At 57.9% G+C, this 17451-nt stretch overlaps 1 protein-coding gene across 1 annotated transcript; it reads left to right on the top strand.

Annotated features, from left to right (window-relative positions):
• The first annotated feature begins 5103 nt into the window (after positions 1 to 5103).
• Positions 5104 to 11459, top strand: MLEC (malectin). The gene is made up of 5 exons (XM_067306919.1): positions 5104 to 5320; positions 7987 to 8165; positions 9577 to 9753; positions 9914 to 9971; positions 11144 to 11459. Exons 1-5 carry the CDS (start codon positions 5104 to 5106, stop codon positions 11371 to 11373), a joined length of 861 nt encoding a protein of 286 aa, XP_067163020.1. The 3' UTR covers positions 11374 to 11459.
• Positions 11460 to 17451: the final 5992 nt, after the last annotated feature.

Below are 17451 nucleotides of genomic sequence, written 5' to 3' on the forward strand. Positions count from 1 at the left end.
AGCGCTCCCTCCCTCCCGCTGTCCCCGTGGCCGAGGGGCCGGGAGACGCCTCGCGGGGGCAGCAAGGACGGTCCCTGCTCCTCGGCCCCGGCTTGCGGACGAAGGGGCGTGCGAGGGGCGAGGAGTGATGGGGGAAGAGCTGGGGGGCTGGGGGCCGCGGCAGGCGGCAGTAGCCAGCTTCCCGGTTTTGGACCACTTCAGTGGGGCCGGGCTGAGGAACTGAACGGGGACACGGCCAGCGCTGGGGAGGCTGGCTGGGTGCCCCGTGGCCTCATGTTTGGGATGTGGCAGAGCCCCCCCGTCCGGCTTGTTCGCGCTCACAGCTGCAGTATGTGACGGCAGCGGCGGCCACAGCCTGCTGCCTCCTGCCCCGTCAGGTGCTCGCCCTGCCTCTGCCCCTGCCCCTGCCCATGCCCCGGGCGCTGCCGACCTCCCACTCCCTTCCCCTACCCTGGAGACCTGCCAGTCCCCTTTTCCCCGCGGAGGCTCCGTCACTAGTCACCAAGCCTCGTTTCTGCTTGGCTTCAAAGAGCATCGCCATTGCTACGGGTTTCTCAGCGTACCGGGGAGCTGTTTCCCTCTCGGCTGCCCCCTCCGCAGGCCGGCAGCTGACGGGCCACGAGGCCCCTGTTCCTCTGTCGCATTCCTCTCGCTTCCCGGTTCCCTCTCAAATTCTCAGGTTCCAGCAACCCGTCTGTCCCAAAGGAGGATTTTCTCCTCTGCTTTCCCGTTGCTGTGCCAACCAGCATAGCTGCAGCGATGACTGCAATCCCAGCCACGGAAAACCTGTGTTTGTCCCCATGTGTGCGTGTGTAACAGGGCTCGCACAGGCACGTGTGCTGGGGAAGGCTCGTGCCTGCGCGCGCCTAAACGGGAGTGCAGGTAGGTCCCTGGGAGTGGAGTGATGAAGTTTGTTCCGAGTCGGTGTACGCAAACTCCGTGTGGGGACCAATGTAGCCGGTCTCGTCTTAGAAACGTGGGTGTGAGCACAGAAACTGGAAAATGGGTATTTGCGGATCTGCATATTTGCTCGTACAGCAGCTGTACAGAGGCGAGGAGAAGAGGGTGATAAACCGACGAGTCCAGAGCCCCGGTAAGCTCTGTGTGTCCTTAGGCTCGTGCTCGGGAGGGAGCTGCACCCGCACAAGTGGCATCTGCCTGCAGCAGGGAGTGTTTGCACGCACATGACCTTTGCTCACTGCGGAGCTGGCCGAGGAAGAAGGCTGCGTGCGCTGAGCGCGGGCTGCCTGCGCTGCCTGCCCGCGGGAGCGGGGAGCGGGGAGCGGGGAGCGGGGCCGAGCCGGGGGGACAGGCACCGTGCCCGCCTCTGCCGGGCTGCTCCCCGCTCCTGCACTGAGCAGCCGCGTCCTCCAGCAGCAGACGGCAGGACGTTGTCTTGATTTATTTAGAAACACGAACCCGTTTCTGGAGGCTGCACAGAGCCGCACCGCACAGGATCCCCCACGGCGCAGCGGCACAGCGGCCAGGGCTGCTCTCCGCTGGTTTCGGCTGCTGGGGTTACGTGTGCTAACCCAAAGCTGCTGAAATACGGGAGCGTGCAGGGGGTGGCCGGGGGTTCCCTGTGCTCGTTAGAGATGTAGGGAGCGGGAATCCCTGACCGCTGCCGTTGTCCCTGCGCCGGGTGGGGGAGCGTGGACCGTGGCAGCGCTGGGTTTAGCTCCCCAGCAAACGCGGGGTCGCTGGTGCTAGGGGACGGGCGGGCGCGGGACACCTCTGTGCCGTCGCGGAAGGGGTCCCGGAGCCACAGCTGCTCCGAGTGGAGCTGGGCCGCTGCCAGATGACCTGTAGCTCCTTCCCGCCCGGTCACGCCATGATACAGTGAACAGGTCAGGCAGGGCAGGTCTCCAAGCATTAATTTTTTTGCTCCAGCAGAAGCTCTTTTCTGCAAGCCTGGTTTTATTTGCATAACACAACCCCAAATAATCCCAGGGAGTTTTGCTATTTTCTTGCACAAGCAGGGTCGGAGATTAAAGCTCGAGTTTAATAATCTAACTCCAGAGATAATCCCTTTGCTCTCATCTCCAAACCAGCAGCCGGAGGTTTCCACGCAGCGGGGCAGAGCGCCCGAGCCTCGCACCCCACGGGGGCCGGGATCGGCCCCGGCAGCGGATCCGGCCCTCGCCGACTGCCCCCGCCGCAGCCACGGGGGTCTGCTTCCGACCCACAGGATAACCTGCATCCTGGCCCCTCTTGCCGGCCGGAGGCGGCTAACACCCAGCACGCTGTGCCCCGCAGCACGCGGGGACGATCGGGGTTGGAGACCAGGCAGGACTGAGCCACGAGTGAAAGTCACCTCAGCGCGGCTCCCGGGGCCGGGGAGCGATCGAGGGGTTCGAAGACGACACTGAGCCTTTCGCTTGCAGGTTAAACCTGGCCTGAATCAAGGCCTGGGTGGCTCAGTGGATTAGTAACAGGATACGGCGCCTGTGACGTCTGGGGACGAGCCGACATCGTGGCCGGCGGTGACCGCGGGTAGCGACGCAGGGGCAGGGAGTTAACGGGAGTCGCTGCTGTTCCACGGGAGTCGCGCAGGACCCCCGGGACTCCTCGGCAGTGGGAGGGGGTGTCGAAGAAGTCCCTTTTTTAAGGGATGTGTGGCAAATCCTTCCCACCCTCATGCCTTGCCTGTCCCGGCAGCACCGGAGACGACCTGAAGCCCCTTGCGCAGAGCGACGGGGGCTTCGCGGCCTCTGCGGGGGCTCGGGGGGGCATCCGGGGGCTGGACCCACCGACTTCCCTGCTCGCAGCCCCTGCCCCGGCCAGCTCCTTCGCCACCCTGACCGGCCGGGGATTCGCACCGTCCCGCTTCTCGCTTCCCCTCCCAGACTACTGGCTCACGGCAGCGACTTGGCGACACACAAAGCGTTTAAGTGCTCGGAAGTTGCACTCCCGACCCAAGCGCATCACAGTTTAAGCTGAGAAAACACGAGAGATTAGGGAGGATCAGATGTAATCAGCATAAATGAGCTGCAACGAGGCCTCCCTCAGCCTTGCCAGCTGCGTGGTGTTGCTGCGGCCGCGGCTGCTTTCACTCCTTTGCTACCCGGACCTGGGGGAGATTCCTGACAGGTGACAAATGCTGCAGGGATGCTGGAGACCAGGCTGGATCCAGGCAGGGGATGCTATGCTGAGGCGATCTGCCAGGAAACAGCTGCAGGGTGGCTTAATCCGGAGAGGTGCCGAGCGTGTGCATTTGCCACTGGCTTCTCCGGACGCTCACGCGGTTTCCTGAGCCGCCCTCTGCACCTCCGCCTCTTGCAGCTGTGGCAGCAACGCTGGTGCGGGCATGTGGCAGTGCCACGTTCGCATGGGCTGAAGCTATGCCATGAGCCGCAGCGTGACGGGGCCTGCTCCGACCTGGACAGAGCGGCAGGAAAGCGCCCCGAGGGTCACTGCAGCCCCCCCGGTTCCTTCAGAGCTTTAACCCGAGACATTTCTCTTGCTGGTCTTGATTAGTCCTAACCGATCTAGGCAGCTGGCTGCCCCCTCCACAGCTCCCAAGCATCTTCTCTTCCTGGGGACGCAGAGCGGGTGAGCACAAGGCAATGCTTTATGAAAGAATCAAATTATTAAAAAAAATCATTGCAACTTAGGAGCAGCGACTGCCGATGCACATAGTGACAGAAACGTGGACGCACGGCTTCGCCGGAGCCTGAAGCTCTGAGGAATGCTTAAAGCAGAGAGAAGGGCAAACACTGTGGCAAACGCTACTTTAACTGCTCCCCGCCACCCCGCTGCGTGAGGAACTCGTTTCACCCCTCTCCGCCGGTGACGTCTCGCTCCAGCCCCCAGGGATCCTGCCGCCGGCCTCTGGAAAAGAGCGGGACCTTGCACGCCCCTCGCATGCATAAAGCGCAGCACAGGGGGAAGAATCGCTAGCGATGTATTTAACCACTTTCCCGACCTTCCTCGTTAGCTGCTCCGCTTCCCAGGGCGCCGCCCCGGCCCTTCGCTCCTCGCGCCTCCCCCCCGGCGCCCAGCGGCGGCCGCGCCGCCCCCGCCGGGAACACGCGCTCGCCCCCCCCCCCCCCCCCGCAGCCGCCGCCGGGCCGGACCCTCCCGCCGAGAAACGCCAGCGACAAGACCGCCTCCCCGGGAAGCTTCTGCGGAGCTTGACGGAGCCTGCAGCCGGCTTTCCTCATGTTCCCGGGCAGGTGCAAACGTGGGAAATGGGTGTATTTAGCCAAAGAAACGACAGCGGCATTTCCCACCTGGAGCACGGAGAGAAGTAAGAGCGAATAAGGCTACACGGAGACGCTGGACGTGTACGATGTGCCCGAAGCAGCTTTATTCTCCCCTTCCCCGGCTCCACCGCACGTCGCTCTCCCCCAACCCCCCCCCTCCCCGCCCGGTAGCGGGCCGCGGCCCTGTCTGCGACCCGGGACGGGCCCGGCGGCGGACGGCGCCGGGAGAGCGCGGGGTTCCCGCGGCTGCGGGCGGGACCGACGCGTCCCCGCCCCGGGCCGCGCCGCCCGTTGCCCCGGCAACGTGCCCGCCTCCCCGCTTCCCGGCGCCGTCCCACAGTGCTCTGCGCGGCGGCCGCGCTGGAGCTCGCTGATTGGCCGAGGCGCCTTCCCCTCCCTCCCTGCGGGCGCCGGCGCTGAGGGAAGCGTGGCGGGGCTCCGCGCCCCTCGCTCCGCCGCCGCCGGGAAGCCTCGGCTCTCACCGCCGCCGCTGCGTCCTGCGGAGCTGGCGCAGCCCTCGCTCCCCTCCCCGAGCGGCGGCGCCAGCCGGGGGGGGGCTCACGGGGCAGCGGCTCCCGCTCGGGGCCGCGGGGCTTCCCCCCCCCCCATGGTACACGCCTCCCGCCGCAGCCCGGCCGGCAGCCTGGCCAGCCCCCAGCCCCCACCCTCCCGCCCGCTGCTCAACCAAGCCTGCTGCCGCGCTCCCCATTGGCCCGGCGCCTTATGAATATGCAGAGAGCGGCGCTCGGCCACCCAATGGGAGGCGGGCAGAAAGTTAATCCTGCCGCTCCGGCGCGCAGGCTGGCCGGCGCCTCCCCGCCCCCGGGCAGCAGGGTAGGCTGCCCCCTGGCGGCGGCAGGAAGGGGCGGGCGGGCGCGCTCAGGGCTGGGAGCCCGACATGGTGGGCGCCGGGGCGCGGGGGGCGCCGGCCGCGCCGCTGCCGCCGCTGCTGCCCCTGCTGCTGCTGCTGGCGGCGGCGGCCCTGCTGCGGGGCGCGGCGGCGGGCGGCCTCGCCGACAGCGTCGTCTGGGCCGTCAACGCGGGCGGCGATGCCCATGTGGACGTGAACGGCATCCACTTCCGCAAGGACCCGCTCGAGGGCCGCGTGGGCCGAGGTGAGGCGGCGGCGGCCGCGCACCGGCACCGGCACCGCTACGGGGGGGACGAGGCGGCCGCTGCCCCCGGCCGGGCCGGGCCGGGCCCCGCTCGGCCCCGGCGCGCTGCCCCCCGGCGCGTCCCCCCCCCCCCGCCGCAGGGCTGCCGGGGCCGGCGGGGACGCGGGGCCTGGGCGGCCGGGCCCGCGGCGGCGCTGGAGGCTTCCTCCGGTGAAGGAGCCCGGTCTCCCCGGAGGAGCTGCCGGCCCGGAGCCCGGCCTGCAGCGCCGGCGACGAAGGCGCCTCGCCCCGGGCCCGGCCTCCCCGGCGGGCGGCAGGTGCCGCCGAGCCGCCGTCGTGGCGGGGCGCCGCGGAGGGCGGCGGGGCGGCGGTGGAGGCAGGCGGGACGTGGTCGCTGCTGTAGCTACTGACCCGGCGAGAGCTCGGCCCTGCCGGCAGGGACACGACGGGGCCCCGGCTGGGGTTGCCGGCTCCTGCCCCTCCGGCCCCCCGAGGCCGCGCGCCCCTCTCTGGGCACCGCTGCGCGGCGGCTCGGCCGTTTCGCGGGCGTGTTGGCAAGTTGGCGGTGCCGAGCGCCGCCGCCGCCGCCGCTTCGCGCGGAGCGCGGCCGTGCGGGGAAGGCGAACCGCGCGCCTTCCCCCGCGGGGTGCTGGGGACCGGCCTGCGCGGCGCGGCCGGGGACGGGGGAGCCCTCTGGGCACGTCCGTGCGGCCTTGAACAAACCCTTCTGAGCTGAGGAGGAAAAAGGATCCTTTTCAAGCGCGCTGTGACACGAGCAGGCTGCTACAATAACCCTGCTTCAGCCGGCGGTGCCAGGCGCAGCAGAGGAGACTTTACCCCTTGGAGCGCTCGGCTGCTTTTCCCTCAATGACTTTTTATTGCACCATCATTCTGGTTTACTCTCGGCTGCTCTCGGTGTAGACAGGCATGTAATGGCCACAGCAGAAATGCCTGGCTGACTGGGAGGAAAAGACCTAGGATGGCACTTCTGGGCTGTGCTGCCTCTGGCAAATTAAAACTTTTTTTCAAGCCTCGGCCCAGATGCTGTCCCCCGAGGGACAAAATGTACTGACAGCAATTACAGAATAGCCAGGTGCCAAACATAATATTTGAGTTGCTGCAAAGATGTGTACTGCTCGTCTCTTGGTGAGCTACCTCTGAGCACATTGAACACGCTGTGAAATCAAGCTCGCTTCCACAGCTATGTCAACAGACCTGCGACATGCAGGCAACGAGACTTTGGTTACTGTCTTGGCTGCTGATAGACTTCCTTTATATGCAGGCTTTCCTCTGAACAGGAACTGACTTTTGTGGAGTCCTTGGTTTGCTCTCACTAATCTGTAGCTGGCCAGAAATATCTGTTTGGGGTGGGAGTGGGAGGACAGGTTAAAATTTTCAGCCTCTATATTTTTGGTGATTACTCTCCAGCCTTTGTGCCCTGGTTAGACTGGTGAAGAGAAGCCGGGTGTAAGATCGCCTGAGTAGCTGTGTGTGTAACAGGAGACTAAGAACTGGCATTAATTTCCTCTTGCTCGTTTGCGTTGGCTCTCTCTTTGGCAATATGCACCGGGGTAGTAGTTCTCGCTTACTTTGTCTTGGCCAATGCAGTGTCTGTTCCCATGGAAATGGGAGTGGAAATGGCAAGTGTCAGCAGAGAACTTAGTTTGGATCAACTTCTGCTGACTGAAGTGCCAGTGCGCAGCGGCTGTCTGCAGCCTTCCCCACTCTGGTGGGGCATCGCTTGATTCTGCGCTCCCGAGGCGTGCGTTGCTTTGCATTTGTACAGTCACCCTGGCACGGTACAAATTACTGATTCAGGTTAAGGTGTTTTGAGAGCTCCTGTCGCTCACTATTTCACCTCTGAACTAGGAGAAGCAAATTTTACGATTGGTTGTTTTCTCAGGTGTTGGCCCATTTGGGAATGTTTCGTGGGCCCTTCTTTGCGGGCTGCTCAGAAGCGCCCTTTTTGGCTGGGTGGCTGTGATGTTCAGGCTGCGAAACTGCAGCTGATGGGGCTACTGGAGCTCTTGAAACCCTTGTGCATGTATCCTTCTCGCTTCCTTCTTCCCATCTTCAAGCTGATGAGTATCGTGTGTCTGTGATGAGAAGACAGGGGTTTGTAAGATCTGTCTAATGCTTTTTGCCCTTCTGCCATCCCCCAGGTTTTGGCTTGGAGAGGGCGAGTGTCTAAAGCCTGATGCCATTGACTTCTAATCCACATTTGTTGCATGGATGAGATGAGCCAGTCCTAAACTTACTGTGTTTTGTTTGTGTACTGCAAAGTTTGCAACTTGAAAATGTTGTAAAAATATTCTAGGTGCTTTTCCTCTTTGAAGCAGGATTTTATGGCCAAGTCCTTTGGCTCTGTACCCTGTCTGTGAAACAAGATCTTTCTTTTGAAATGGTGTGAGTGGGTTTACTGTCTCTCAGACTGCAGCAGGCCCAGACATGTTTCTCCACAGGACCCAGGTGCTGGGGTTTCAGCTACCTCTGTTCCTGCTCCAGTAGTGCATCCTCCTGGTCAGAGCATGGAGGGGGGATGGGTCTGACTGGGGTGGCAAGTGCTGTGGCCACCTAGGGAGTTAAGCACTTAAGAGTACAGAAAATCTATCTTCCATGTGCCTCAAATTAACCTTTCCTCTCACTGTTTTGTGGTTGAAACTCAGCTTCTGACTACGGCATGAAGCTGCCGATCTTGCGGTCCAACACGGAAGACCAGATTCTCTACCAGACCGAGCGTTACAATGAGGAGACCTTTGGCTACGAAGTTCCCATCAAAGAGGAGGGTGACTATGTGTTGGTTTTGAAGTTCGCCGAGGTCTATTTTGCACAGTCTCAGCAGAAGGTAAGCAGCAGCTCCATGCCGCTGAGACCTGCCTTTCTCTCTAATGCGAGTTGCTGGCTAAGACTGGGCATGTTCAGGTTGCTTCTGCTGCCTTGCACGCTGTGGTTTGTCCTGTGTGCTGGAGAAAGGGCTGAAGTAAGGTACGAAAGATTAACCTCACCCCTAGAGCTTTCTCAGGAGGGTGCTCTGAAACACAGAGTTCTCTTCCACGTTCCAGATATGCATTTGGCCTGGAGAATTGCACTGCAAAAGAGTGCTCTCAAGCAAATGCATGCGACTAAACATAACCAACACCAGAGTTTTATGATCTGTTTAAGTTGTGCTGTCGTTGAGAAGAAGTGGTTTTGCATTTTTTCCTCTCTGCTTGTTCCTGCCTCTGCTGCATCCCTGTGGTAGAGGAAGTGCTGCACAGTTGGAATCAGGGAAGTGATCTGGGTTAAATAATTTACTCAAATCAACTTTAAAAAAATGTCATAAAGCTCTGTGCTGGTTCAAACTGATCTTGAGAGTACAGAGTTAAATTCAACCCTCGTTAGAGCACTTTGGAAATAAATGATCCTTGCCCACCTTTGAAATCCCTGTGCAGAGGCAGAAGCACAAAGAACTCCAAGCCCTGTGATAAATTGAGAGAGAAGTGGTGTGTGTCTTAATCTGGCTTTCTCCCCACTCAATGAGCTGCTTTGAGCCCTGTTCCTTAAGTGCTCTACTGCCTTCTGCCAAAGAGGTATTTCAGGGAGCAGAACTGGTGGGGCTGGCTTACCAAACGGTTCAAAAAGCAGTCCCAGATTAAACTGAAGGGATGAGGCACCTTTGGCTCCTCTTTCTTCATGTGGTTCTGCTGGGATTTCCCAGGTGCTGAGCGCAGCCTGAGTCACTGCAGCCCTGAGGAGGACTTTCGCTCGGAATTCACAGATGTGGTTAGCAGCTCAGCATTTTACTTCCTTCAAACCCTGTATCTTGCCAGTGGCTTCACCAGGTTGTTTCCTGTTCTGTGCTCTGTTGCAGGCTGCTTGTTGTAAATGGCCTAACTCCCTAGGCGGTGTGCCGCAGCCACCCTGGGGTGGTGGGAGCAGGTACTCAGCCAGGAGGTAGAAAGTTGAGAAAGAAAAGTATGGATAAGCCAGAACAAAACCCTGCTGTCCTCAGTCCTGAACAGCAGAAGTAGGGATTATGTTAAAAGTACAAGGTAGATTTCAGGGTGTTTGAAAGCAGTGTTAATGCTTTAGTGTCTTTAACTGGCTGCTCTTGGCCTCTGAATCCTTCTCAAGAGGGTGGAGGATGTGTGGTGGGACATGCATTACCTTCTCGTCCTGGGTGCCTGACAGGCACTGACCTTTCCTGTCCTGTTCCCCTTTCAACAGTCGTGTGCCTGAATCTGTTCTGACACTCTGTCATTTCTTCCACCCTGAAGGTATTTGACGTGCGCTTGAATGGCCACGTAGTGGTGAAGGACTTGGACATTTTTGACAGAGTTGGACACAGCACAGCTCATGATGAGATCATTCCCATGAGTATCAAAAAGGGGAAACTGAGTGTCCAGGGAGAGGTTTCCACGTTCACGGGGAAGCTCCACATTGAGTTTGTAAAGGTAACAAGCCCTTGCTGGACAGAGCCCTGATTTTTCTTTTTCCCCTTCCCCTCCAGCTGTGAGATGCAGCTGTGCCCAGGGGGAGGAGAGGTGATGGTAGGTGGGGAGAATATTTGTTACCTCACGCTGCAGCACTGACCCCCTTCTTTGCTTTCTCTAGGGCTACTATGACAATCCGAAAATCTGTGCCCTATACATCCTGCAAGGAACAGTGGAAGGTGAGCACAGTTTTTGAGCCAGATGGCTCTTTCCCCTTGGAGAGCAGCCTGTTGCTTCTCAGACCATGAGATCATAGTTCTCGCTGACCCACCTCTGCCAAAACTGTTTCTCTCTCGGCAAGTCTCCTGCAGGAAGCAGTTACAGACTGTGATAGGTGTGTAGTATCTTCCCATTCCTCTAAGGATGCGGAACTGCCTCACTTTGGAATAAGTGTGGATTTGGTTCATGTCTTCCTGCATATGGGGTAGAGGAGACAGGAACACGCCTGTCAGCTCTAGCTATATATAGCTACAGGTAAATTCCCTCTGGCTAATGGATGTTGGCAGCAGCTCTGCAAACAAGTAATTTATGGAGACCTTTTAGCTAGTAGTGTGGTGTTTCTTACCTGGAGCTTTGTCTTGCCGCCTTAGCTCTGAGGACAAGGCAGTGGATTTTGTTTTCTTCTCCCCCTCCCCTGACATCCATTCCTGTGAATGGCCATGGATATGCTCTGTGGGGAATACTAGCAGTCCTTGCTCTTCCACCGCCCTCTGTGCAAGTCTCTGCTGAAGTTGAAGCCCCTCTAACTCCAGAACCGGGGAGGTTTAGGGCCCCTCTCTGACCAAAGGGTCAGTTTGCTTTTCTGGTGGTCAGGGGTTGCCACATGCTGCTGAAGCTCTGGCCCGTGGCATAGTGGAGGGCGGTAGCTTGCCATGTGGGGACCTGCACTTCAGACTCCAGGCCTGGGTTTGGGTGAGGCTGGAGCATGTCACTGTTAGATCTGAGGTTGAGGGGTGCAGCGCGAGGCAGGAGCATCTGCGGGAAGGGTTGTTGGTGCTCTTAACTAGATCTCTCTGAGCAGCTGGGATGTTTGTATATGCTGCAGGTGGCCTTTTGTGCTGTAGCCTCTCCTGTGTTGAGAGATGGGTGGAGTGGAGGGCAAGGATGTCCTCTCTTTGGTCTCTGAAGACCCAGTGGTCTTCATATGCTCTTGCATCACAGAGGAAAGTGGCTTGAGCCTCTGTGAGGGAGGATGCTCCTACTTCCTGGTGTTCTCTGGATGTGGTGGCAAAGTGGTGTCAGGTGCACTGCTCCCGGTGTGCCCAGTGGGTTGGGGAGAGGGGAAGGGAGCGTCTCAGGTCATTTCCAGGTTGTATTCTGCCTCCTCACCACCTTTTGTCTTGTCCAACAGATGTTCCGAAGCTGCAGCCTCACCCTGGTCTGGAGAAAAAAGAGGAGGAAGAAGATGAAGATGAATATGATGATGGCTCCAGTGTTAAAAAACAGGCAAATAAGAACCGGGTTCAGTCAGGCCCACGCACACCAAACCCCTATGCCTCAGACAACAGCAGCCTCATGTTCCCTATATTGGTGGCCTTTGGTGTCTTCATTCCTACCCTCTTCTGCCTCTGCCGGTTGTGAGAGCAAGCCCCAACGAGCATCAGCAAGGGGGCTGGGAGGGAAGGAGTTGGACCAAACACGGTTGCTTTCAATTTCTCCATGTTGTTCATAATTTAAGGAAGAGAAGAAAAAAAAAAAAGTGATTCACTTGGAATGAATAGCAGATCCGGGTAAGAGGGAGCTTACCTTCCCCCTGCCAGCAAGCAGTGAGGCCTCACCTTCCCCTTCGCACCACGTGCAGCCTCCAGTCCTCCCTGGGGCATTCAAGAGTAAACTGAGTGCTGGCTGGCTGTGTATTGGGCTGTTGGAAGCTGATGCTAGCAGTCCCGGGCCATGTCCCACACTGAGAGAAAGCCATGTGCTGCAAGGTCTCTGCCTTTGCTGAGTGGAGTAACATTCCTAAGCAGGGAAGCAGCCCTTAAAACCAGGCCTGGGTGCACAACTTGTTCAGGAGCGGGGAAATGTTGTGGTGCCATTGAGTGACTAACGACTGTGGAGGACAGAGATTGGCTCTTCAACATCTCCCTGAATGTGTGCAACACGATGTATGGTACTCGCCTGCATAAAGATACCAAGACTCCAACTTGCCGCTCAGCCTCTGTGGAAAAGTTCCCCTCCTAAGAGTGCAAGCTGCGCCAGGAGCAGAGGGATTTATCTGGCCTGATTTGTTGCACCAGTTGGGAGAGACTTTCCTAGTCTGACAATTGTAACGGTTGATCCATTGCAGAGGGACTCTGCTGTAGCCTGCAAGAGGCCGGTGTTCTGTTAGCGTCTGTTCAGGATGCGCTTATTTTCTGTATTGATTATGGCTTTTGTTCCCTTTAATCTTTTTCTTTTCAAAGGTTCATTTTAAGTCCAGTTCCTTGTCTTGCCCTTTCTAGCAAATGACCTCTCCTTTGGAAGAAGCTGAGAACCAGATGACCTAGAAAGGAGGTTCTGGTCTCGTTCCTTGAGCTTTCTAGCAGTTTGGCCCTTCCATGACTGTGACCAACCTGTGCTGTAGGACAGAGTGGAGCAAGCCTGCGAATGCTCCCTGTGAGCGCTCATCCCCTGTCGTACAGACCAGGCCTGCCTCCAGCAGTGGGAAATGCAGAGGAGATGGTTAGTGTCTTCAATTTGCGTAGGCTTTTGCATATCAAGGCGCTGGGTGAAGGGGCAGATGTCCAACATTTCAGTACTAGAGAACAAGGTGGTTTGTTGCCCTCCAGAGATCTGGAAAAGAACAGGCTACTTGAGACGAGGCCCATCGGTTTCCCTGGTTGCCTGGTGACAGACTGGTGAGCCAGGTCAGCCGCTGTTCCCCAGGGATGTTTCTGCAAGAGGCTTCTGTTTCCACGTGCAGAGCCTGTGCCTGCCTGACAGAGGCTGAGCAGCAGAACAAAAGCCCTTGGTGCGCCTGTTGATCTCGACCTGCAGGCCCCAGGAGCTGCCCTGCTGTCCCGCGGCCTTGGCCTCTGCTGGGTGGAGTGCTTCCAGCTGGCAGGAGGGAGGGATGCTCTACAGGGATGCTCTCTGGGCACGAAAGGCATCTGGCCTGGTTAGTGGGAGTGCTCCTTGCTGTGACTGGCTGGGTCAGCTTCGATTCTGATGAGCTCCAGGCCTAGGCACAGAGCTCGCTTTACCTTGCACTACCTTCTTCTCATAAATCCTCTCTTCACCTGGCACAGCGGCACTGAGCAGTGTCCTCCTTGCTTCTGCTGCTCCTCCTTGGACCTGAGTTTTCCTTGTGGTGGTTCTGGGGTTTGATCCCCTGCGATGGCTCAGTCCTTAGCCTTTCCTCAAGCTGAGAAGGGTCAGCAGAATTTGAGGAGAAGCCTATCTGCTCTGCCGGGCCAAGCAGCTGAAGCCGTCACTTCCTCCTAACCCTTGAGGTGTGAGATGGTGTTGGCCTACAGGTTCCAGGACAGAAGCTCGGGGAGCTGTCACAGCACTGGTCCCTGCAGCAGTGGCGCTGAACCTCAGCTTTCTGATTGCATACATCGCTGCTTCGAGCCTGACCCTAATTCTGTGTCTGTGAGCTGAAAAGCAAGCAGTAGGATCTTAATTAACTTATTTATTGCACAAGTGGAGGAATTGTGGCTGTGGTAACAGCCACAGTTTGGGAGAAGCAAGAGGGTGCCTGACCATGCTGGGGGGAGAAGGCAGGCTTTAGAGAAGGGCAGATCTTAAGAGCAAACCTTAGGATGAAAAGGCAGTATGCTTGAAGTTGTCTGCTTCATCTTCTAGCTCTGGTTAAAATCCTAGTACTCTGAAAACTCTTTAATGCAAGCTCTGTTTATTTGGTGTCAGTGCCTGAAAAGACTCCTCAGCTTTTGTTGGATTGCTCCAACTGGATCAGAGAGACGTTCAGATCTTAATCAGTTTGGAGAAGCATGAACTGCCCTGATTTGTTAGGCAAAGAACCTGGACTTGAAAGCAGGCTTCTCCATGAGGAGCTGTTCTCCTCTAGGCCTTCTAGGTTGTGTTTTCTTTGAGCATCCTTGAAGCAGAGACTCACTCGCCTTTTGTGGCTCACTCACTTGTGATCTCTGCACCCTGCATAGCATGGGAAAAGGGGCCTGTGCCTAGGCCGGCACGAGTCAGAGACAGGTCTTCTAGGATAGCTTATCCCTGCCTCTGCCGGCAGCCAGGATGCCTGTTTTGTGTCATCGGGCACCCTAAGGCAAAGCTGTGCAGGGCTTGAACTGTTGTGTTCCAGTTGCTCAGTTCAAGTGAATTTGTGGCATTTGAATAAGAATAGGGAGGAGGAATCTTTCAGCCTTGATGGCTTCAGTTTAGTTGTTTCGGCTCTGGTTTATCCGTCTTTGTCACTAGTGCAAAGCTGGCATTAGCTCTTCAGGTGTTTGGGGTTTCCTGACCCTGTTACGGTGCTGTGAGCAGTTTTCTTTGGTCCATCTCCCCGTCAGGTTTGACTCAGAAGGGGCCGTCAAATGAAGCAGTATGGGCACACAGGAGGATGGTGGAGATAACTGGTCAGCACCTCCTTGGGAATGGCGTACGCGCTTGGTCGCCTCGCCTTTGTCATCTCCGGCACCTGCGCGCCGGTCGGGTGGGTGTTGTGCACTGCCTAGGGAGAGAAGAGGTGCGAGTCGCTGTACCTTCCACCATGGCTCTGCGAGGGAGTGTCCAAGAGGGGTTTAACTGAGACTAGGTGAAAACAAGCCTGCTGGTGCTTTGCTGCTTCCTGACCACCAGCAGGCAGGTTGAGCTCGTGTCCCTGTGCAGTGGTGTGGGCAGCTGGATCAGGACAGGCCCCAGCTCGGCTCTTGAAGTACTTGCATAGATAGGGGCAGATAAGGCAATCTTAATGAAGCTCCCCGTTGTGGGTGATGTTCTGGGCCTGGCTCTGGCCCCGGTGCCCTGGTTGCAATGCCTGTTTTCATTCCTCCCTCTTCAGGCCTTCCGCGCTGTCCCAGGGATGCGGGGGTGCAGCTGGCAGTTATCTCTTATGGTTTGTGTCCTCAACTTTTGTATCTTTAAGCCAGGCCTTCCGTTTTCCCCTCTGTGTGTGAGACTGGAACAACAGCTCTGACCCTTTTGGGAATCCCAGGTGGCAATGAGCAGAAAGCCAAATAAATTCCCGTCTCTTTTTTTGGTGCCTTTATGTTGGGCTTTGAGTAAAAGTCCGTTTGAAGAAGCTGCGTTCTTTAGGGAGCTTCTGAGGTTTCCTTTCCCAGGGACAGGCCTTCCCTGCCTGTGGTCGGACAGGGACTGTCTCACTCTCCCTTGATGCCTGCTATGGAAGTCCCAGTTGAAGCACAGATCTGCATGTGATTACCTTTGGTTCCAGCCCTGGAGGTCAATGGAAAGAAAGAGTAGCAGGGGTAGAAGAACTGGAAGAGCTTCTTCAGGTCTGGTCTCCCCAGGATCTCCTGCAGGCAGGATGGAGGCCTTCCAGGCAGACTGGTGCCTGCTTGTCTGTGCGCCTCGGAGCTGGGTGAGTCACGGCTGCCTTCTGGGCAAGCCACGTGGTGCCTGGAGCTTCTGTGTGAAGAGCGTGTCTGGCCACGGGTCCTGCCACCCCAGCTTGGTGCCCAAGGGTGTCCCCTGCTCTAGCGGGGTGTGAATAGGGAGCAGCAACCTGTGCCTTGTGCCTCAGCCTTCCCTTGCGTTGAAATGGGACAGTGACAGCCAGGGACGTGTCTTGATGGTGGAGGTCTGGGCTGGAGGGGCCTTTCTTTGGTGGAGAGGAGGAGGAGGAGGAGGAGAGGACCAGCAGAGCAGCCTCAGCCCTTGATGAGAGATGGATTCGAGCAGACGTACCGAGTGTTTCACACTGCTCAAATGCGGGAGAGAGCTGTCCGCTCCTAGCGCTTGCGTGGCTGGGAGAGAAAGATCCTTGCTAAGATCGCAATGGAAGTGGGAGCCGGGCCAGCGCTGAGCTAATTTATCTACCGTGCTTCTGCATCTCCTCAACAAACGCCGAAGTCTAACGCGATTCAGGGATGCTCTTCACGTCAGCCTGGTTCCACCCGTCCGTCCTCAGCGGCTCGTCCCCAGCAGGCTCCGACGGGCACAGAGGCGACGCCGGGCCGGAGCCATGAGCGCTCACAAGTGTGGTTACGCGGAACAGGCCTCCGTGCTGCATCCCTGCTCCGCGCGCCGCTCCGGCGGGGCTGGAGCGCCTGTGTTTCACCCCAGATCCCTAGGGATTCGTCCCGGGAGCGCGGGAGCGACCGTGCGGAAGTGGTGCTGGGCTGCACAGGGCAGGTGAAAGCAGGTCCATGTCTTCCGGGACTCTGGCTTGCTCAGAGTTTATTGCTGTATATTAAATACTATTTTTGGAGATTGGGGGGAAGATGTGGGAGGGGGAGGGGGTGAGGCAGCACTGTCCCCAGGCTGAGCGGTGGGACCTTATTGCAGGTTATTGATAGGTTTTGATTTATTTTTTCCAAAAAGTGCTTTATTGAGGAGAGAAAAAAAAGGAAAAAAAAAAAAGTGCTTTCCTCCCTCCTAGAAACAGTGCTGGCTGAGTAGAAAATGTGAATAATCTTCTGCAAACACCAAAGGTCTCCGCTCGAGAGGCCGCGTGATGGAGATTTCAAGGCAAGGGGCAAAGTGTGGCTTGAAGCAGTTCAAGTGGCGCAAGTGCGAACCCGGGAAAGGCAAGATCTCCGACCCGCCGTGGCTCCCGGGCACGCGGAGCAGGACTGTCCCTGCGGGGAGAGATCTCCATCTGTAGTCGTCTCCAGTACACAGGGTTTTGAAGGAGGATTTTTATTTTTTTTAACTGTCCATTGCTTTGTGTTATAACAACTTGCAGTGACTTTTTTTTTAGTTTGTTTTGCGTTGAGCTTGGGCCCTGGGTGAAAAGCACAGATGTCTTATTTCTGATTGCATTGGCTTTGCGAAGACTTGTTTGGGGGGGGGGGGGGGAGATGGGTTGTGGGGGTGGGTTATTTTATTTTTGGTACATGGTAGCTGTTTTATTTTTTAATTTCCCCCAGGATGTTTGGTTGAGGGAATGTTCTGAAATCTCCTGTCTGGCAGTTTTAGCCAGCAGCGCGTTCAAGGAAAATAAACGAGATTATATTGTCACTCGGAGGAGCTGGGTGGTCTCTTGCAGGGAAGCGGGGCCGGGCCGCGTCCTGCCCTCGTCGGGAGCGGCAGCGGCATGACCTGCCTTCCGCGGGGAGCCGCGTCCAAGGGGAGCCCTTGGAAGAGGGAGAGCGCCGGGGCCTGGTGTCGCCCGGTGTCCGGCTGGGCCCGGGGCTTAGTGGCGCCTGCTGACACCTGCTTTCACCGCAGCTTGGGCTCCTGGTGCGGCCCGGAGGCTCCGGGAGCGGTTCAGGAGCGACCGCCTCGCTCGGGGGAGCCCAAGGGGCAGCGTCGCCCGGCCCTGCCGAAACAGCTTCCGAAAAAGGCTGGAGCTCTCCGGGGGCTGGAGCCAGCTGTTCGCTGTAATTCCCCGTGCGCCGGAGGACTCATTCCCTGATTAAATTAACGAGCGATGCGGTAATGATGAGGGGTGGCCGCTCTCGCTGGGTTTTTGGGGGCGATGGGCAGGAGCGGGCGAGGGCCGGTGGCACAGCCTTGGCCCTTGGCGGGGGGAAAGGGGAGCAGCGCTGGCTGTTTTTCCGGTTATTTTCTGTTTTTCTG

This window comes from Apteryx mantelli, chromosome 17, assembly GCF_036417845.1.
Source record: "Apteryx mantelli isolate bAptMan1 chromosome 17, bAptMan1.hap1, whole genome shotgun sequence".
NCBI classification, from domain to species: Eukaryota; Metazoa; Chordata; class Aves; order Apterygiformes; family Apterygidae; genus Apteryx; species Apteryx mantelli.

What these genes read in the sequence shown, in the direction of transcription:
- MLEC (XM_067306919.1), top strand. Translation starts at nt 5,104, where the DNA reads ATGGTGGGCGCCGGGGCGCGGGGGGCGCCGGCCGCGCCGCTGCCGCCG. An exon ending in TTGCACAGTCTCAGCAGAAG is followed by an intron (nt 8,166 to 9,576) that starts GTAAGCAGCAGC and finishes TCCACCCTGAAG; the next exon opens with GTATTTGACGTGCGCTTGAA. An exon ending in TCCACATTGAGTTTGTAAAG is followed by an intron (nt 9,754 to 9,913) that starts GTAACAAGCCCT and finishes TGCTTTCTCTAG; the next exon opens with GGCTACTATGACAATCCGAA.